We start from the raw sequence: 18,137 nt of genomic DNA, 5'->3' as shown, positions 1-18,137 counted from the left end.
AGGTCCGGTGATAGCTGTATGTACATTCACTCAAAAAAAAAAAAAAAAAAAAAAAAAAAAAAAAGCAACAAAAAAAAAAAAAAAAAAAACATGATGCAACGTTTCTTCTTGTATTCACTCATCCTATCAATTTTCCACTGAGTTCTCTTGCCCAACTCCTAAGTATGTCCCAAGAACAATCTCTGCACTGTACTGATTATATTTTTCTATGCTTCATAATTTCCTTTGTCTATTTCTGTGTTGGCTTTATGTCTCTAGGCATGAGTTCACATCTTTATCTGGCCCTCAGACTGTGAGCTCCTTCTTGGGAAAATATTATACTCACTGAAATTTATTTAAAACATTTTACAGTGATGGAAACAAACCAGGCAGTAAATAAGCATATGTTGGATAAAAAATGAGTGGGGTGTCAAGGCCACTTTCTGTGTAATACCTTCTTCCACCATAGGGAGGAAAGCTGTTCTCACTACCTTGTGAATGCTTCCCTAAACCAAGAAATCATTATGTCTATTCTGAGAAATGTAAACCTTGATTATTCATGTTCAACTACTCCCCATACTTTTGTCTTCTTTATTTCCTCTCTTCTTGTTCCCCAGATCCTGGGAGATCACATGTCATATACTGCTCTGTTAATTCTGGATCTGCTTTCCAGTAGCACCGCAAGGTTTTATTAATTCCATCATTTTGACAGACTTTCCAGTTGTAGGCCCCACCTAAGATTATGTTGTTATACAGAAAATTTTAAAGAAGGATAAATAATTAATTTTAATAATTTTAATAGTAGAAAACAAAAAATTGGTACTGGAACCTTGTGGACTAGATTGAAAGAAAGGGAAACAGCATTTAAAATGCTAGCTAATTTTCTACAATCCAATCATAATCAATGATGCAATATACACAAATATCTTTATAAAAGAAATTGTAATTTTATCCTCTACCTTTATACTTATTTATTTTAAAATTTGAATTTATTGTTGTTATTATGCACAATTATTGATATTCTTTTGAGAATTTACAATGTGCATACTATTATACTTTGCCATATTTCCCATTCCTCCCACAAACATTCTTTAATTTCTTCTCTCTCCTATACACAGTTAAAACTAGATGCTTCAATTTTGCGAATTTTTTCTACCAACCACTTTTTGTGTCAACAAGAGTTACAAAGTTCATTCAATGCCTCTGAATTTCACAAGCAATAAGAAATATCAGGTTTTCAAAGCCAACAAAGGAAAAGAATAAACTCAGCTCTTGAGTTTCTAGCAACATTATTATGGCCACCAGGGAAAAGGGTAAAGAAAAAAGAGCACAAGGCATGTACTGTGTTTACACCAATGACTCCACACCAGAGAGGTAACAACACAAGTACAGGACCATTAATGCCTTGTAAGAATTGTTGTTTCTGGTGTAGGGACTTTTAGTTTGTGGTAATTACTATTAACATGAGGTGACCCTGTCATAACCATAGTAATGAATAAGATGTCTCAGCACTACTCTTGTAGTGATAGGAATACAAACATATTGTATGCTTATCTGCTTCTCTTCAGGCAGATGACTAATCTTTTTTCCATAAATATTATATGTAATACATTATATTTCTGTTAGCTAAGATAAATATACCCTGTCTCTGATATTAATAGGCAGATTTTTTTCTTTTTTTTCTTTTTTTTAAATTTTTTATTATTAATTCTTTTCTTGTTACATCTCAATCGTTATCCCATCCCTTGTGTCCTCCCATTCTTCTCTCCCTCCCCTTTTCCCCTTATTCCTCTTCCCTATGACTGTTCCTGAGGAGGATTACCTCCCCCTGTATATGCTCATAGGGTATCAAGTCTCTTCTTGGTAACCTGCTGTCCTTCCTCTGAGTGCCACCAGGTCTCCCCCTCCAGGGGACATGGTCAAAAGTGAGGCACCAGAGTACGTGAGAAAGTCATACCCCACTCTCCACTCAACTTTGGAGAATGTTCTGACCATTGGCTAGATCTGGGTAGGGGTTTAAAGTTTACCACCTGTATTGTCCTTGGCTGGTGCCTTAGTTTGAGCAGGACCCCTGGGCCCAAATCTGCCTATCATAATGTTCTACTTGTAGGTTTCTAAGACCCTCTGGATCCTTCTACTTTGCCATTCTCCCATGCTTCTCTCATCTAGAGTCCCCATTCTTCTACTGAGGGACACTTAGGCTGTTTCTATGATCTGGCTATTGTGAATAAGGCTGCTATGAACATGGTTGAGCAAATCTTCTTCTTGTGTGCTGCAGCATCTTCTGGGTATATTCCAAGGAGTGGATTAGCTGGGTCTTGAGGAAGCCCTATTCAGTTTTCTGAGATAGTACCAGATAGATTTCCAAAGTGGTTGTACTAGTTTGCATTCCCACCAACAATGAAGGAGTGTTCCTCTCTCCCCACATCCTCGCCAGCATGTGATGTTGCTTGAGTTTTGATCTTAGCCATTCTGATGGGTGTAAGATGGAATCTCAGAGTTGTTTTGATTTGCATTTCCCTGATGACTAAGGAGGTTGAGCATTTCTTTAAGTGTTTCTCAGCCATTTGATATTCCTCTGTTGAGAATTCCCTGTTTAGTTCCAAGCCCCATTTCTCAAATGAGTTATTTGGTTTGGTGGTGTTTAGCTTCTTGAGTTCTTTATATATTTTGGATATTAGGCTTTTCTCAGATGTAGGGTTGGTGAAGATCTTTTCCCAGTCTGTAGGCTGTCGCTTTGTTCTCTTGACAGTGTCTCCAGCCTTACAGAAGTTGCTCAGCCTCATGAGGTCCCATTTAATTGTTGACATTAAGGCCTGGGCCATTGGCGTTCTGTTAAGGAAGTTCTTTACTATGCCAATATGTTCCAGGCTCTTCCCCACTTTTTCCTCTAAGTGACTTAGTGTCACTGGTTTTATGTTGAGTACTTTAATCCACTTGGATTTGAGTTTTGTGCAAGGTGACAAATATGGGTCCAGTTGCATTTTTTTTACACATAGACCTCCAGTTAGACCAGCATCATTTGTTGAAGATGTTATTCTTTTTCCATTGAATCGATTTGGCTTCTTTGTCGAAAATCAAGTGACCATATGTGTGTGGATTCATATCTGGGTCTTCGATTCGATTCCACTGATCAACCAGCCTGTTGCTGTACCAGTACCAAGCTGTTTTAATTACTATTGCTTTATAGTACAGTTTGAAATCAGGTATGGAGATTCCTCCAGACCACCTTTTATTGTACAAGATTGTTTTAGCTATTCTGGGCTTTTTGTTTTTCCATATGAAGTTCAGAATTGAACTTTCAATGTCTTTAAAAAATTGTGTAGGTATTTTGATAGGGATTGCATTGAATCTGTAGATTGCTTTTGGTAGGGTGACCATTTTTACTATGTTAATTCTTCCGATCCATGAGCAAGGAAGATCATTCCATCTTCTCATGTCATCTTCAATCTTTTTCTTCAGAGTTTTGAAATTTTTTCAAACAAGTCCTTCACTTGCTTAGTTAGAGTGACTCCTAGATATTTTATATTGCTTGTGGCTAATGTGAGGGGTGTGGCTTTCCTAATTTCTTCCTCTGCAAGCTTGTCATTTGTGTGTAGGAATGCTACAGACTTTTTTGAGTTAATTTTGTATCCAGCTAATTTGCTGAAGGTGTTTATCAGCTGTAGGAGTTCTCTGGTGGAATTTTGAGGGTCACTTATGTACACTATCATATCATCTGCAAACAGGGATAATTTACTTTCTTCTTTCCCATTTGGATACCCTTGATCTCCTTTTGTTGTCTTATTGCTCTGGCTAGAACTTCGGGTACTATATTGAAGAGATATGGAGAGGATGGGCAGCCTTGCCTTGTTCCCGATTTTAGAGGAATTTCCTTGAGTATCTCACCATTTACTTTGATTTTGGCTATTGGCTTGCTGTATATAGCCTTTATTATGTTGAGGAAAGTGCCTTGTATCCCTGATCTCTCTAAAACTTTAAACATGAATGGGTGTTGGATTTTATCAAATGCTTTCTCTGCATCTAAAGAGATGATCATGTGGTTTTTTATTTTCAGTTTGTTTATATGGTGGATTACATTGATGGATTTCCATATATTAAACCATCCCTGCATGCCTGGTATAAAGCCTACTTGGTCATGATGAATGAAATCTTTGATGTGTTCTTGTATTCATTTTGCAAGTATTTTATTTAGTATTTTTGCATCGATGTTGGTCTGAAATTCTCTTCCTTTGTTGAGTCTTTGTGAGGTTTAGGTATCAATGAGACTATGGCCTCATAGAATGAATTTGGTAATTTTCCATCCATTTCTATCTTGAGAATAGTTTCTGGGCCTTGGAGACTGATATCTTCTCTTTCTTCAATGTCTATTATCCTCAGATTTCTTCTTTTCATGGTGTCCTTGATTTCTTGGATGTTTTGTGTCAGGAGTTTTACAGACTTCGCATTTTCCTTAATGGTTGCTTCAAGATCTGTGATTGTATCTTCTAGGCCTGAGATTCGTTCTTCCATCTCTTGGATTCTGTTAGAAAAGCTCACCTCTGTGTTGCTCGCCTTCTTCTCTGAGGTCTCACGTTCTCATTTTCTTCTGTCTGTGTGTTTATCATTGAATCCATTTTCATCTTCAGATCTTGAACTGATTTTTTTATTTCTGAAATATTTAGTAAATTATTCAAATTCCATATGAGTTTTCTGAAAGAAATAATTGCATGCTAGGTGGTGGTGGTGCACACCTAAAATTACTATGGAGCATTTTCTTTCTGCCAAAGGGACTTATTTAAATGACCACAGTAAGAACTCTACTACAACTGAAACAAGGATGTGAACTACCTATAAGGTAGTGACAAATTGCCACCAACTTAAGATGATAGAAGTGGGTGAACGAGAATGCAAAAAGTTTAAACTTACTAAACATGTGTGCAACTGTAACACTGGAAAAGGAGAACATGGGAGACTAGAGTTATATGCATTAGTTCCAGGTGCTCAGCACCTCCAGACCTACAGAAGACCATTAGCAGGGAAGAGCAATGCTGTTTAGCTCCAGCTTTATATTCCCATGACCTGCAACTAATCCTTGTAGTGTCTTTCATAATAGGGTTTAACCATCTGTTTCTGCAGTTAGCCAGTGGCAGTAGATGGCCTATTATCTTTTCTACCTCTAAGATCACTCTAGAAAACCACAAATATATGGATAGACTTTTCTTGACACTTGTTTTTCAATAATCAATGATCCCAATCTTTATTATAACAGTTTCATGATTAGCATTGTCTGTAATTTTATATTTCAATTATTATCTCTATATTATAGATACTTAAGTAGGACAGTAAATACTAGTACTTAGTAATTGATAATGTTATTGCTTAACAATTTTTAACATTATTCTTACTAATATAGTGGTGATTGGAACTTAGCATTGGCTGAAAAAGAAGTTTGATTCTTTTGTCTGTAGACTCTTCATATAACCCAAAATTCTAGGTTAACTGGAAGAAAAACTACAGTTCTAAGTGTGGAGGTGATAAAGTTGTTGTAAAAGAAATTTGTGTGACAAACTATCTGGGGTAATACACTGTGTCATAGTTTTGAAAACAACAGACCGTCGATCTTCAGACAAAATGATAGATTTGAAGTATATCGTACAATTTGAGGGGGGCATGGGTATGTGCTTATAGACATTGCATTACTTTTGTCAATGTTGGGTCCAAAGGAAACTCCATTTCCCCACATTCTAGTGGTTAGACAAAAGCCAGCACTATTCAGGAACTTGTGGACCTGGTTCACCAGTACCAAAACAAAGAATTTCCCTTATCACTGATCTCCACGCTTCCTCAGTATTATAAGTACTTAGAAGAGTTTCACACTTCATTGTCCATGCTAGCCTTTCTCATCTCCCTCCTATGCTAAACATCCCTAGCTCACCAGATACTCAGTTTTCCCTATAGCTTGTTTCAGCTACATTCCCTCTTTGTCCTCTGCTATGCCGTTTTTTGCCCACACTCTGTTTGTCTTTATCTCTTGCTCTCCTCACCCCTTTGTATATCTCTGCTCTACTCCTGATTTTCTCATGGACATGTCTACTATTTTTTTCTCTCTGCTCTGGACTCTTCCAGATACCTCTGGCTGCTTTCTTGTGGGAGAACATATTAATTTAGTTTACAGGTCAAGGTGTACCATCTGTTATGTTTGAGAAAGCACAAAGACAGGAGCAAGAGACTGTGGGTCACATTACACCTGCTCTTAAAAAGCAAAGTGAAAAGGAAGTAAGTCTGGACAATGAAATCTCCAAACCTGCCCCCAGTAACCCACTTTCACCATCAGGCTCCAGGTTCTACAGGTTGTATAATCTTTCCCAATCAGCACCACCATCAAAGGACCAAGTGTTCAAACACATCAGCTCCTGGAGAACATTTCATATTCAAACATATTCATGTTCAAACCATAACATATGTTGTTTAAAGCCCCAGATTTTAATAACTTCATCTTTTTTGAGAAAAGTGATGAGTATAAGATGGATAAAGAGGAACTGTTTTTAATACATACCAGGTAAACAAAGGAAGAGTATAGCAGTGGTTTTAGAAAGCAAGGTAAGGGAAGCATTTAAAAGATACACCTAATGTGTCAAAGCATGTCAGAGAATTCCACCGAAATAGATGTTTAAAGTGAATGCTTGGTATTGAAATTATTGAGATTTAGGTGATGAAAAGCCTAGAGATAGCTGAACTGAAAATTTTGTAAAGAGAAAAGTCTCCAAAATCAGGACACTATGAGCAATTAATGAGGACATGGAAGAAACAAAGTACAGAAGTTCTTTGCCTTAATAAAGCTGAGTTACAAACACATTTAGAGAAAGCTCTTAAAAAGAAGAATTGAAGATAAAGGAGAAGGATAAGAATTATATGAGAAGAACAAACCTCATTCACTTGGTCCACACTGCTGTGGGCATGTCCAACTCAATTCAAGGCTTCGAACTTGCAACACACTGCGCTAAGATCATGCCATTTAACTTGAATATGAAATAAAGCTACAGTTAATCACAAATTATGCCATAATTTGATTTAGTTTATTATCTGGAATATGCATGTGTAATGAAATTGGGCAACTACCTGATGAGAAGACATGTTTAATTCACTCACACCATCAGATATAAAGTAAATGGATCATCACCATGTGTTTATATTATGGGCTAATTTACATAATACACGATCCAAGTTATCTCGTTAGTGAAGCAAAGTACAGAATATTCACTTAAACTTATGATTGCATTATTTTTTTGTGAACCTCATTTTAATTAGTGTTTACATCGCAAAATATCTGTCAGTCTCATCGCATCACCTCTACTCAGTGACTGTGCATTCATTATTGTTTGTTATTTTATATAAAAACTAAATTTGGTTTTCTTTTTCTACATTCAGAACATATTTTAGTAAGTTTAGTTTACCCTACTACATTATGCTGCATTTATATATTTTAATTTATACAGCTTGAATACTTATTTGTGTGCTAAGCAACAGTAGATGGTATAAGAGATAACCAAGGAAATTTTTGATTTAGTGTTTCTGAAACTAAATTTATAATATGTATGAAAATGACTACGCTATTAAATTTAATTCTACTGAACCAAGCACTATATTGTCATGGTTTAACATGAAGATAATAACACTGAACATTTGATAGACAGCCTATTCTTACACACTGAAGACACAGTAACTGTCACCGGCCAGGCCAGGGCTCTAGATTAAAGCAAGGGATAATGTGCAAAAGAAAAACACTGTAAGCATAAATAAGCAAAGATATGCTGGTGGCAGAATTCATCCAGAAGCATTGTTAACAGGGATGTAGCGAGTGTGCTCTGAAAGTAAGAAAAATAGATGCAGAATGACAGCTAGGAAAAATTCTGATTATGTGTCATGTGCAAGTAAATGCAGGCAGATGTCGATGACTAACATTGAAAAGCAAGTAAATTTGTGAGGCCTAGTAAAATAAACTGAAACAAGGTAATCAATATGAGTATATAATGAGTATGGCTGGTGTGTTCCCAGGATTAGGAAAACAGAATTATAGATGGATGATCTTCCTCACTATGGTATAGCATCTCAAAATATTATATATTGGCTTAAGATCAACTGAGTTGTTTTATTTTTTAGAATTCTTATTGTGTCATATAATAGTGAAATTATCTAAATAATAACCATGTATAGAAACTGATACCTTAAAATATGCTACTTTTTTCATTTATCTTTATAGGATGGTGGGTTTATATGCTTTCATTGAATTTTTGACATATTATATTTTCATCATCTATGCTAATGATATAATTTTGGTTTTATTATTTATAAAAATGAGAAAAAATAATTTTTCCTAAATAGTTAGGCTAAGCAGTAACAGTATTAGGATTTAAGATTATTTATATGGTCTGAAATGATCCCGTCATATCTCCATGTCAATTCTTTCTTAGACTTTTCAACTGAAATAGAGTCTTTGGTTTTTTACTAAACCTATTGTTTTCGAAACTACACTGTGGATGACATGCAAAATTCATCAACAGTATCTATTTTCTGTTCATTTTATACTACTGTTATAACATTTATACTTTATCCCCAATTTTATGAGGTAAAATGAACAGAAACAAAAGAAGCATCTCTAGATTTTATTAAAGTTTATTTAATTTTATACTACATTTTTCTGAAATCTCAAAAATTATATAATACAAATAAAGATGTTAGTATATATTTCTGGAAGTTTTAACATTTTTAATAAAAAGGTCTTCACTTATTGAGGGAGTTAAGAGCACTTGCTGCATTTGCAGAAGACTCAGATTCAATTCCCACTACATGAATAGCAGTCATCTTGCAGTCATCTGGAACTCTAGTATTAGTAAATCAGAAGCCCTTGTCTGGCCTTTGTGAGCACCGGGTACATATAAAGAGACATATACAAATACAGGAAACAATCTCAGGCACACAAGATAATAAGAAATAGTTGTAAATTCTTCATTTTTTAATAAACAACATCTGTATGAATATGTTTAGGCTATTTATTAACCTTGAGTTTCTTAATGAATTTAGCAATTAAAATTAGTAACTAATTTCTTTATCAGCCCTTTTGTCTCTTGTATAAAGGAGCACTACTGATTTCTTTGAATTGAAAGAAATTAGGGAGATAACACCCTTCACAATAGCCACAAGAAAACATGAAGTATCTTGGTATAAATCTAACCAAGCAAGCGAAAGTCTCGTATGAAAAAAACTTCAGGTCTATGAGGAAAGAAATTAAAGAATATATCAGACCATGGAAGGATCTCCCACACTCATGTATTGTTAGGATTAACATAGTAAAAATGGCCATCTTACCAAAAGCAGTCTATAGATTCAATGCAATTTCCCTAAAAATGCCAACACAACTCTATAGGTTTTGGAAGAACAATTCTAAACTCCATATGTAAAAAAATGTTCAAATAGCTAAGACAATCCTGTACAATAAAAAATCTTCCAGAGGAATCTCCATTCCTGATATCAAGCTGTACTACAGAGTAACAGTAATAAAAACTGCACGGTACTGGCATAGAAAAAGACAGGTAGATCAATAGAATTGATTGAAGGCCCAGAAAGAAATGCATACACCTATGGACACTTGACTGTTGACAAAAAGCCAAAGCCATAAAATTGAAAAAAGATAGCATCATCAGCAAATGATGCTGGTCTAGCTAGATATCTACATGTAGACAACTGTAAATAAACTCCTATTCATCACACTGCAAAAAACTAAAGTACAAGTGGATTAAAAACAAGACACAATAAATCTGGTAGAAGAAAAGGTGGGGAAGAGCCTTGAGCTCATTGGCACAGGAGACAGCTTCCTGAGCAGAACACCAACAGCTCGAGCTCTAAGATCAACAATTAATAAATAGGTCCTCATGCAACTGAAAAGATTTTGTAAGGCAAGGGACTCTGTCAGGAGAACAAAATGACAGCCTACAAACTAGGAAAAGATCTTCACCAACCCTACATCTGACAGAAGGTTAATATGTAAAGAACTAAAGAAATTAAACACCACCAGACCAAATAGTCCCATTTTCAAAATGGGATACATAACCAAACAGAGAACTCTCATCAAAACATTATCGAATGGCCGATAAACACGTAGAGAAAGGCTCAATATCCCTAGTCATCAGGGACATGCAAATCAAAACTCTGAGATTCTACCTTACACCCAACAGAATGGATAAAATCAAAAAGTAGAGTCAGTACATGCTGACAAGGATGTGGAGAATTAGGTTCACTCCTCCATTGCTGGTGGTAGTGCAAACTTGTACAACCACTTGGAAATCAGAGCTTTCTGAGAAAATTGGGAAGAGCTCTACCTCAGGACCCAGCTAAATCACTCCTGGCCATATACCAAAAAGATGCTCCATCATACAACAAGGACATTTGCTCAATTATGTTCACAGTAGCTTTATTCATAATAACCAGAATCTAGAAACAACTTAGATGTCCCTCCGTCGAAGAATGGATAAATGGTGGAACATTTACACAATAGAATACTATTGACCTATTCAAAACAAGGAAATCTTGAAATTTGGAGGCAAATGGATGGAACTAGAACTTAACATCCTGAGTGAAGTAATCCAAACCCAAGAAGACGCATGGTATATACTCACTTATAAGCTTATAAGCAGTCATTAGCTGCATGATGCAGGATACCCACACTTCAATATACACCTAAAAGAGGCTACATAACAAGGAGAACCCTTGGGAGAATGCTTAATTCTCACACAGAAGAGCAAGTAGAATAGATAGATACCAGAAGCAGTTGAAGAGATGGAACAGAGACAAGAGCCTGTCATAGAGGTCCTCTGAAAGAGTCCACCCAGCAAGAGATTAAAGCAGATGCTGAGACTCACAGCAAAACTGAGGGCTAGAGTGCAGGGGGTCTTATGGCAGAGTTGGGGAATATAAGGACAGAGTGCACAGGAGCTCTACATGGAGACCAATGGATCCAACAATCCAGGTGAGAGTGGTACTCCAGAGATGGATACACTAACCAAAGACCATGCATGGTGAAGACCTCAATCCCCTACTTAGATGTAGTTGATAGGCAGCATAGATTCCTTGTGGACCCCATAAAGTAGGAAGTAGGGGTTACTTCGGACAAAGCCTCTGGTACCCACTCATTGATCACTTCCCTCTGGTGTGTCAGCCTTGCCATGCCATAGGGGAAGAGGGTGCAGGCAGTCCAGATGAGCCTTTATAGGCTAAGGTCAGATGATAGCGGAGGAGGGCTCCCCCTTTCTGAGTACTAAGGGAGTGTTGAGGAGGGATCAACTAGGGAGGACACTACAATCAGGATGTAAAGTAAACAAATTAAAAATCAGTTTTTAAAAAATGTTAGTACCTAAAACCCCAAAATGTAAAAATTTTGTAGTGGTAAGCACTTCTCTGGCTTGCTATCTAACCCTAGTAGAAGCAAGACATTTAGCCATACAAGAATTTACAGTGCAGACTTGTTTGGTGTACACACACACACACACACACACACACACACACACACACACACACACACTCACTCACAATAGTGCATAGACTGATGTCTCTAACTGACTATAGTTCTGTATCTTTTGAAGTGTAGATGAGAAAAAGTCACCTGTTTGTTCCATAAATCATCAATGTTGTGGTAAGCAAAGGACCATTGGAGAGGAATATAAAGAGTCTCTCTCATTTTATGCCAGTGCTTGATGTTCTTATAAAAACTGAGAGTCTAGAGGATGTCCTCTCTCTCCAGGCAGGTCTTGTCAGGATTTGGGGTGATTGTTTTAGGGTTATAGCTATACAGTTGCTCCCAGTTCACTCAGGTGATTATATGTCCTAAAAATAATTTCCCTCTCAAAACCAACTTCTGTTTTCAAACATTATTCAAGAAGACTTCAAGGTTGTGACAAAAGATGAAATTGCTATAGAGTAAAGTCAGAAATAAAAAGTTAGCAAATGTAGTCTAAGAATACATAAGGCCATGTAGCAGGCAATTGTTTCTTTGATTCCTATTAAAAATATCAAAGTATATTATTATAGATTTCAGGCAAGAACAAATATAGAGAAAATTTAATGTCTGTCATTCTTAAAAGCCTGTGGCATAGCATTTGAGATCTTTTAGAGGGTTATATATTATTTATTTCAGTCAAATTTCTCTTTAATTAGAATTGGCTTATTAATGCTGGGTTTTTTCATTTAAACCCCCTTTACACAGTGATTGGCTGTTGGATAAACTCAAGGACTTACAGGTTACTGTTCTACAAATGCACACTCTTCTTGTGTTCTCTATTATATATTGTTAACATTTAAGCAATTTTTCTTTAAATCTTTGTTGACAGTAGATTTAAAGTAACCAGTCTTAGATAATAGTTAGTGATTATCTGTCTGTTTTCCCCCACAGTCTGTTCCCAGTATTCTAGAGGAGTGTTTGCCATTTTTGGACTCTATGACAAGAGGTCAGTGCACACCTTGACCTCGTTCTGCAGTGCCCTGCACATCTCCCTCATCACACCAAGCTTCCCCACTGAAGGGGAGAGCCAGTTTGTGCTGCAGCTAAGGCCTTCATTGAGAGGTGCACTCCTGAGCCTTCTGGATCACTATGAGTGGAACTGTTTTGTCTTCCTCTATGATACAGACAGAGGTAAGTCTTATCTTTCTACATTAGGACAGCTCTAACCTTCTGTCTGAGATGCCTTTGTATGATGTATGATTTACCAAAAACATTGTGATCCTTAATGCTGCTAAAACTAGAGAATAGTTTGGGCATATTATCAATGTTTTAATTTCATCTCCAGAATGCGTTTCTAATTTAAAATGCTTCTAGCCTGGCCTGGTAACCTTCTCCTCTGATCCCAGCACTTGAAAGGCAAAGGCAGATGCTTGTCCATCTCAATGAATTCCAGGCCAGTCTAAGTAGCTGGTTCCAGACCAGATGAAGCTATACAGTGAGACACTGTCTCAAAACAAAAGAGAGCAAACAAGTAGCTTCTTATTTCTGAGAAAACTGTCTTTACAAGTTTGTTAAAATTGGGACACAGAGAAAAAGAAGCCAAGGTGCTTTTTGTATATTAGTGGCAACTATTCCAGAACACTCTTTTATTTCTGGTCCACCAAACTATGGGCAAACACATCAACTGAATAACTCTATTGCTAATTCTCTAGCAGATGCCAGTGGGGTCTTCATGAGATTGATCAGGTCCATAGATGTATGTCTAAAGTATGCTGCAGATCTCAAGATTGAAAATTCGATCCTTGTGAGATAGCCACCTGCCTCAGATGCTACTCACAAGCTGTAGGTTGTTTACCTGTGCGTCTGACTAACCAGTTTTGAGTACACACATGTCATGCCATACTGTGCTTGATTAATTAACAAAACCAAATCATGGAACTAAAAATCACTTTGCTTGTGTCTTACATACTGTAATTTTATATAACTGTCCCAAGGAGAGACTTGTTTGGCAAAGTATAGAGGGGAAATTTTTCCTTTGGCTTGCTTTGGCATGTTTTGTTTGCTTTGTTTCATTTCTGGTTAGTATATTTGCAGAAGAGTTTTCAGATGATTGCATAACATACTTTCAGAAATCTAGTAAATGATGTTGTGGATGATATTAATATACATGTGTCCTGTCTCAAAACAATGTTGGTGCAAGAGGTATTGGTGGGATGGACAGAAGAATTTGAATAGGTAAGGGTTGTATCATATTGTTCTAAGTCTACTTTAGGGACTTCAACTGCAAATGTGTTTTTACTTTTAAAGCATGCATAAAAATATCCAATGGCAATTTGAAAACAATATAGGGAGACAATATAACAGGTAACACCATGGAAATTAGCATGATAGTATCAATTCAGATCAAAGTGGAAGTAGTGAGCACAGCTTCTTTGAAATTTCTTCCAAACAGAGCCTGAAAAGGTATAGGTAAAGCTGTCATAAAGGAAAGCATGGAACTTTCAGTATTGACAGTACATATCATAGGTACCATGCTCTTCTTCATCCTCCAAATCCCTTGTTAGTAATTGCTACACTTGGTAACATTCTGGTATCCATTTATTCTTTGCAATCCCTTTCAGAGAGGATTAGAATGGCAGCGTTCAAGGGTAGTCATACCCTATAAAGAGACCCAGGTCCAATCCAGAGAGGAATAGTTAATGTCTGTAACACATAGAGGTACCATTCTCTTCTTTGTCTTCTCCGTATGTAGTTACTAATTGCCTTACTACTTTATAACATTTCTATTTCTACCATGGCTGTGCTGCTCAACTCCCAAACTCCATTTTATACATAAAAAAGGAACAATGGTAAAACAAAGATAATTGACAAGTAAAGTCAAGTGAATTAAGAATCTTTCAAATTCTCTGCAAGTATAATATAGGTAATGATAAATAATTCTTTCACTGAAGTATGTCCTAGACCAGGAAAAGAAAACTTTCCTCCCAACCCACAAACCAAAGACAAAAACATCCTGAAGTCTGGAATTTTCTTTTGGTGCATCTCCCATGAAGACACTCAAGCAATTATCTGTATTAAAATGATCTCATCAGAATTTATAATATGTTTTTATAATTAATCCAAATACATTTACTTATAAACATGAAGCACATCTATGGCTAGGCTGAAAGAGCAAATACATCCTTGTAGCCAGTTGTCGTGTCTGAGGATAATCCATTCCAGTGGGAGAAAGATAACCTTAAGTGTAGCTTCACCTCCGTGCTTGAACACGGACAGCAGGACAACAGAGAAAGCTGAGGGTCTGTAAGCAGCCATGGAGAGTCTTATAGCTGTGATAGGAGCAGAAGGCAGAAATAAGCAAGGAATCTTGTTCTTTGCGTAACAGAACTATTAGACGCTGCTGTGATGCTCACTTCTTGCCCTTCTTCACTCACAGGTCCACATGTTGATGCCATCTTGGGTTAAGAAAAGGGAAGAGAGGGTTGAGAATATCTAGGACAAAGCCACATCAGTGAGCTTCCTTACTATGGAGAAAGAGATTCATGCTCTTTTGTTACACTCTCCTGTTTCTAATTAAGATTGGAGGAGATACATTGAGGAAGAGAGGAAGCAAGAACATAAAAATTGTAAGAAGATAGAAAGAAGGACCATGAAATGTTATCTTCTGGACAAGATGTAGTATTACAATCATGAACTCAGAGCAGCTACAGATGCCTGCTGCACTGTGTCTGCCAAGAATGAGGACATCAACAGTCTAGAATAGATAGAGGGTAAAGAGAGCCTGACCTCCACTGACAAAGGGTTAGCTGCTGATGGAATCAGGGAATGACTAAATCATTGCCTTGAGTTGTGTACCTACTGATAGTTCCAGCAGGCTGTAATGCATACTTCCAAATAAATAAGCACACTGATATGCCCACCTAAACCAAATGGACCAGAAAACACAGCCAAAGTCATGAGCTTTGAATAGGGATAGGAGAGGATAGACAGGGTTGACAGAAATAAAGAGAGGTTTGAGCAGAAAGTAATCAATATTCTTGTATAAATCATCAAACAACAAAATTAATAAAATAGTGCATCAATTAAAAATGGGAATGAATTGGAAGTAGATTTTAAGATGGATCTTAAAAGTTACCCTGAATTAGTGCTATAATATACCAAGCACTGTCAAAAAGGGGGATCATGCAAAGAACAACAAACAATGGCAAGGGTGGCCAAAGAAAAAAGAAAGCAGAACAAACAGCAAAATAAACTGTCAGTTGATAGAAAGTTTTGAGGATGAATAGATGCCTTCAGTGAATTTTTGGATCAGACAGCCTTCTAAACATTTGTTGCCTTAGTGTGGCCTCAATGGGGAAACAAGGGCAGCACATATCAATCCCTATGAATGGTTCTGCTGTATCAGGCTAGTTGGCATATGTCTTAGTCACTGTTCTATTGCTGCTATGAAGAGACACCATGACCAAGGCAACTCTTATAAAGGAAAGCATTTAACTGGATGTCTACTTACACTTTCAGAAGCTTAGTCCATTAGCATCATGACTGGGAGCATGGCAACACATACGGCGCTGGAGAGCTAGAAAAAAGTAAAATCACATCCTTATCCACAAGGAGGAAAAGGGATAGAGAGAGACTAGCCTGGCATGGACTTTTGAAACCTCAAAGCCCACCCCCAGTGACATGTCCGCTGACAAGATCACACCTACTCAAACATGGGCACACCTATATGTGCCTATAGGGGCCATTATTTGAACCACCACTGTATCTTTTAAGGTGTGAAATCTACATTGTTTACTGAGAGTTAGCCTATGTAGCTGTTCTTTTCCTGTTGCTTTTAGACTGTCAGTATTCAGTCGCTTAACAGGAAATAACTTCAGGCAGATCTGACTAAGGCCTTTGGAGTTCTTCACTGAAAAGGTCCAGTCCCTGGATGTTCAAAATCACAACAAGCAAGTGAAAAGTAGTGCATGTATAGGAATCTGGAGCCTGGTGTTTTTCTCATATTGCTTATGTTGGAGGTCATATGTATGTGTTTGAGGAGTTTTTCATTTGCTAGAGCTCTGAACTTACTTCAAAGCTGATTTATTCAAATAGGCCTAAGTTCTAAGGACATGTTGGATATGGACTGTGGATATAAAGCTTTAGCTTATTTTTCTCAGGAAAAGGAAGACCACTTAGGCTTTCTTAACTTCCATTTTATGAATGACCCAAACTTTTCTAAAGCAATGAGTCTCCAAAGGGCTGAAGATTTCCTGATTATCCTCTCAAAAAAGCAAACAATCAAATATTTTAGATGGTTCTAGATGAGGTTATGAAGAACCGGGGAGGAGGCAAGATTTTTCTTGTGGAACTCTTAAAGGCACTGCCTTAAAGATCACTTAAAATACAGGGCAAACCTTCAATTAGCAATGTGCCTTAGGTATTATTCCGTCTGATACACCAGGAATAGAGAAAGAAAAATCTTACTATGAATTGCAATGAAATAATAGTTGCTGGATGAAAAACACAGATTCCTTAGATAAATCCTTAAAACAACTGCCAGTCTTTTGCATACACAAGTAAAACTGTTTAATCCTATAGCCAAGATATTTCCAGTACAAGATTATGTAAGAACATAATATTAACTATCTGATTTCATATTCAAGCTTTACAAGTTATTACAGTTGACCCTGAACAAGTCCTCAACCATTACTAGTTTTGAGTTAGTATTCTGTACCGAAAAAGATAGAATTAGGAAACATATCTACTGGGTCATTCATGGTGCATAATGCATAAAATGTGTAAACAGGAATAGTATATTATAGATATAATTACTTTATTAACATCATCACTATTACCAGCACAGTGGTCCTATCATATTTTGAGTTAAATCACAAAACAGTTATTATTTTAATACTCTTACTCATGAGTAAAATGTATTCAGTTGATAGTTTGTTTTATGAGGAAAGACTATGGCCATTAAATACTGTGTTACTTAATAAAATAACCTATAAGGAATTGAAAATTATCTGATGGTAACAATAAATGTGTTATTCAAGTGCAAACATGCACACACTGTATTCATTTTCATTTGAAAAATCTTAACATTTAACCTCAAAATTGATAGATTCCTATTTAGAACCAGAGGAAAACTCTTTTTCATGTAAAATATATTTTTATTTATTTATTTTTATTATTTATTCTTTGTTTACATATACATTTATATTATTACACATATATACAATAAACTACCTACAGCAAGAAGAACCACAAAATAATCAGAAATTATATAAATGTTACATTCATGGTGTTTTGGCTATTTGTATTTAACAACTTTAAAGAAAACTTCTTTCCTGTTTTGGTGCAACTAAAATTCTGAATATAATCAATATCTATCATATCTCATCTTTATCAACTTAAAACATCTATCTAGACCTAAAAATATCTTGTCCGCTGAGCAACTAAGCTTAATTGTAAAAGTAAACTGTCTGGTCTTCAGTCCCATCAGAGACTTGAGAAAGAATAAAATTAATTATCTGAGGAGACAGGAAGTGCAGGTTAACAGCTTCCAAAATGAAAAAAAAAATGACAAAGACAGTTTGCTTCCTGAACAGTCACCCAAAACTCTCTATAACATTAGAACATCCTCTTTAGCCTTCTGGCCCAATATATCTGATATATATATTTGTGAGGCAGGAACTATTGA

The 18,137-nt window shown here is 36.4% G+C and overlaps 1 protein-coding gene across 2 annotated transcripts in view; it reads left to right on the top strand.

The window, feature by feature from the left end:
* Nucleotides 1-18,137, top strand: part of Gria4 (glutamate ionotropic receptor AMPA type subunit 4) — a 370,469-nt gene that overhangs the window by 120,931 nt on the left and 231,401 nt on the right. For both annotated transcript variants that reach the window (XM_051155874.1, XM_051155873.1), the window contains exon 4: nucleotides 12,404-12,643. In XM_051155874.1, coding sequence (XP_051011831.1) covers nucleotides 12,404-12,643 — 240 coding nt within the window. The remainder of the gene's footprint in view (nucleotides 1-12,403; nucleotides 12,644-18,137) is intronic.

Source organism: Acomys russatus, chromosome 14 (assembly GCF_903995435.1).
Source record: "Acomys russatus chromosome 14, mAcoRus1.1, whole genome shotgun sequence".
Lineage (NCBI taxonomy): Eukaryota > Metazoa > Chordata > Mammalia > Rodentia > Muridae > Acomys > Acomys russatus.
The sequence above is the reverse complement of the archived record's forward strand: the minus strand, read 5'-3'. Positions and strand labels throughout refer to the sequence as shown.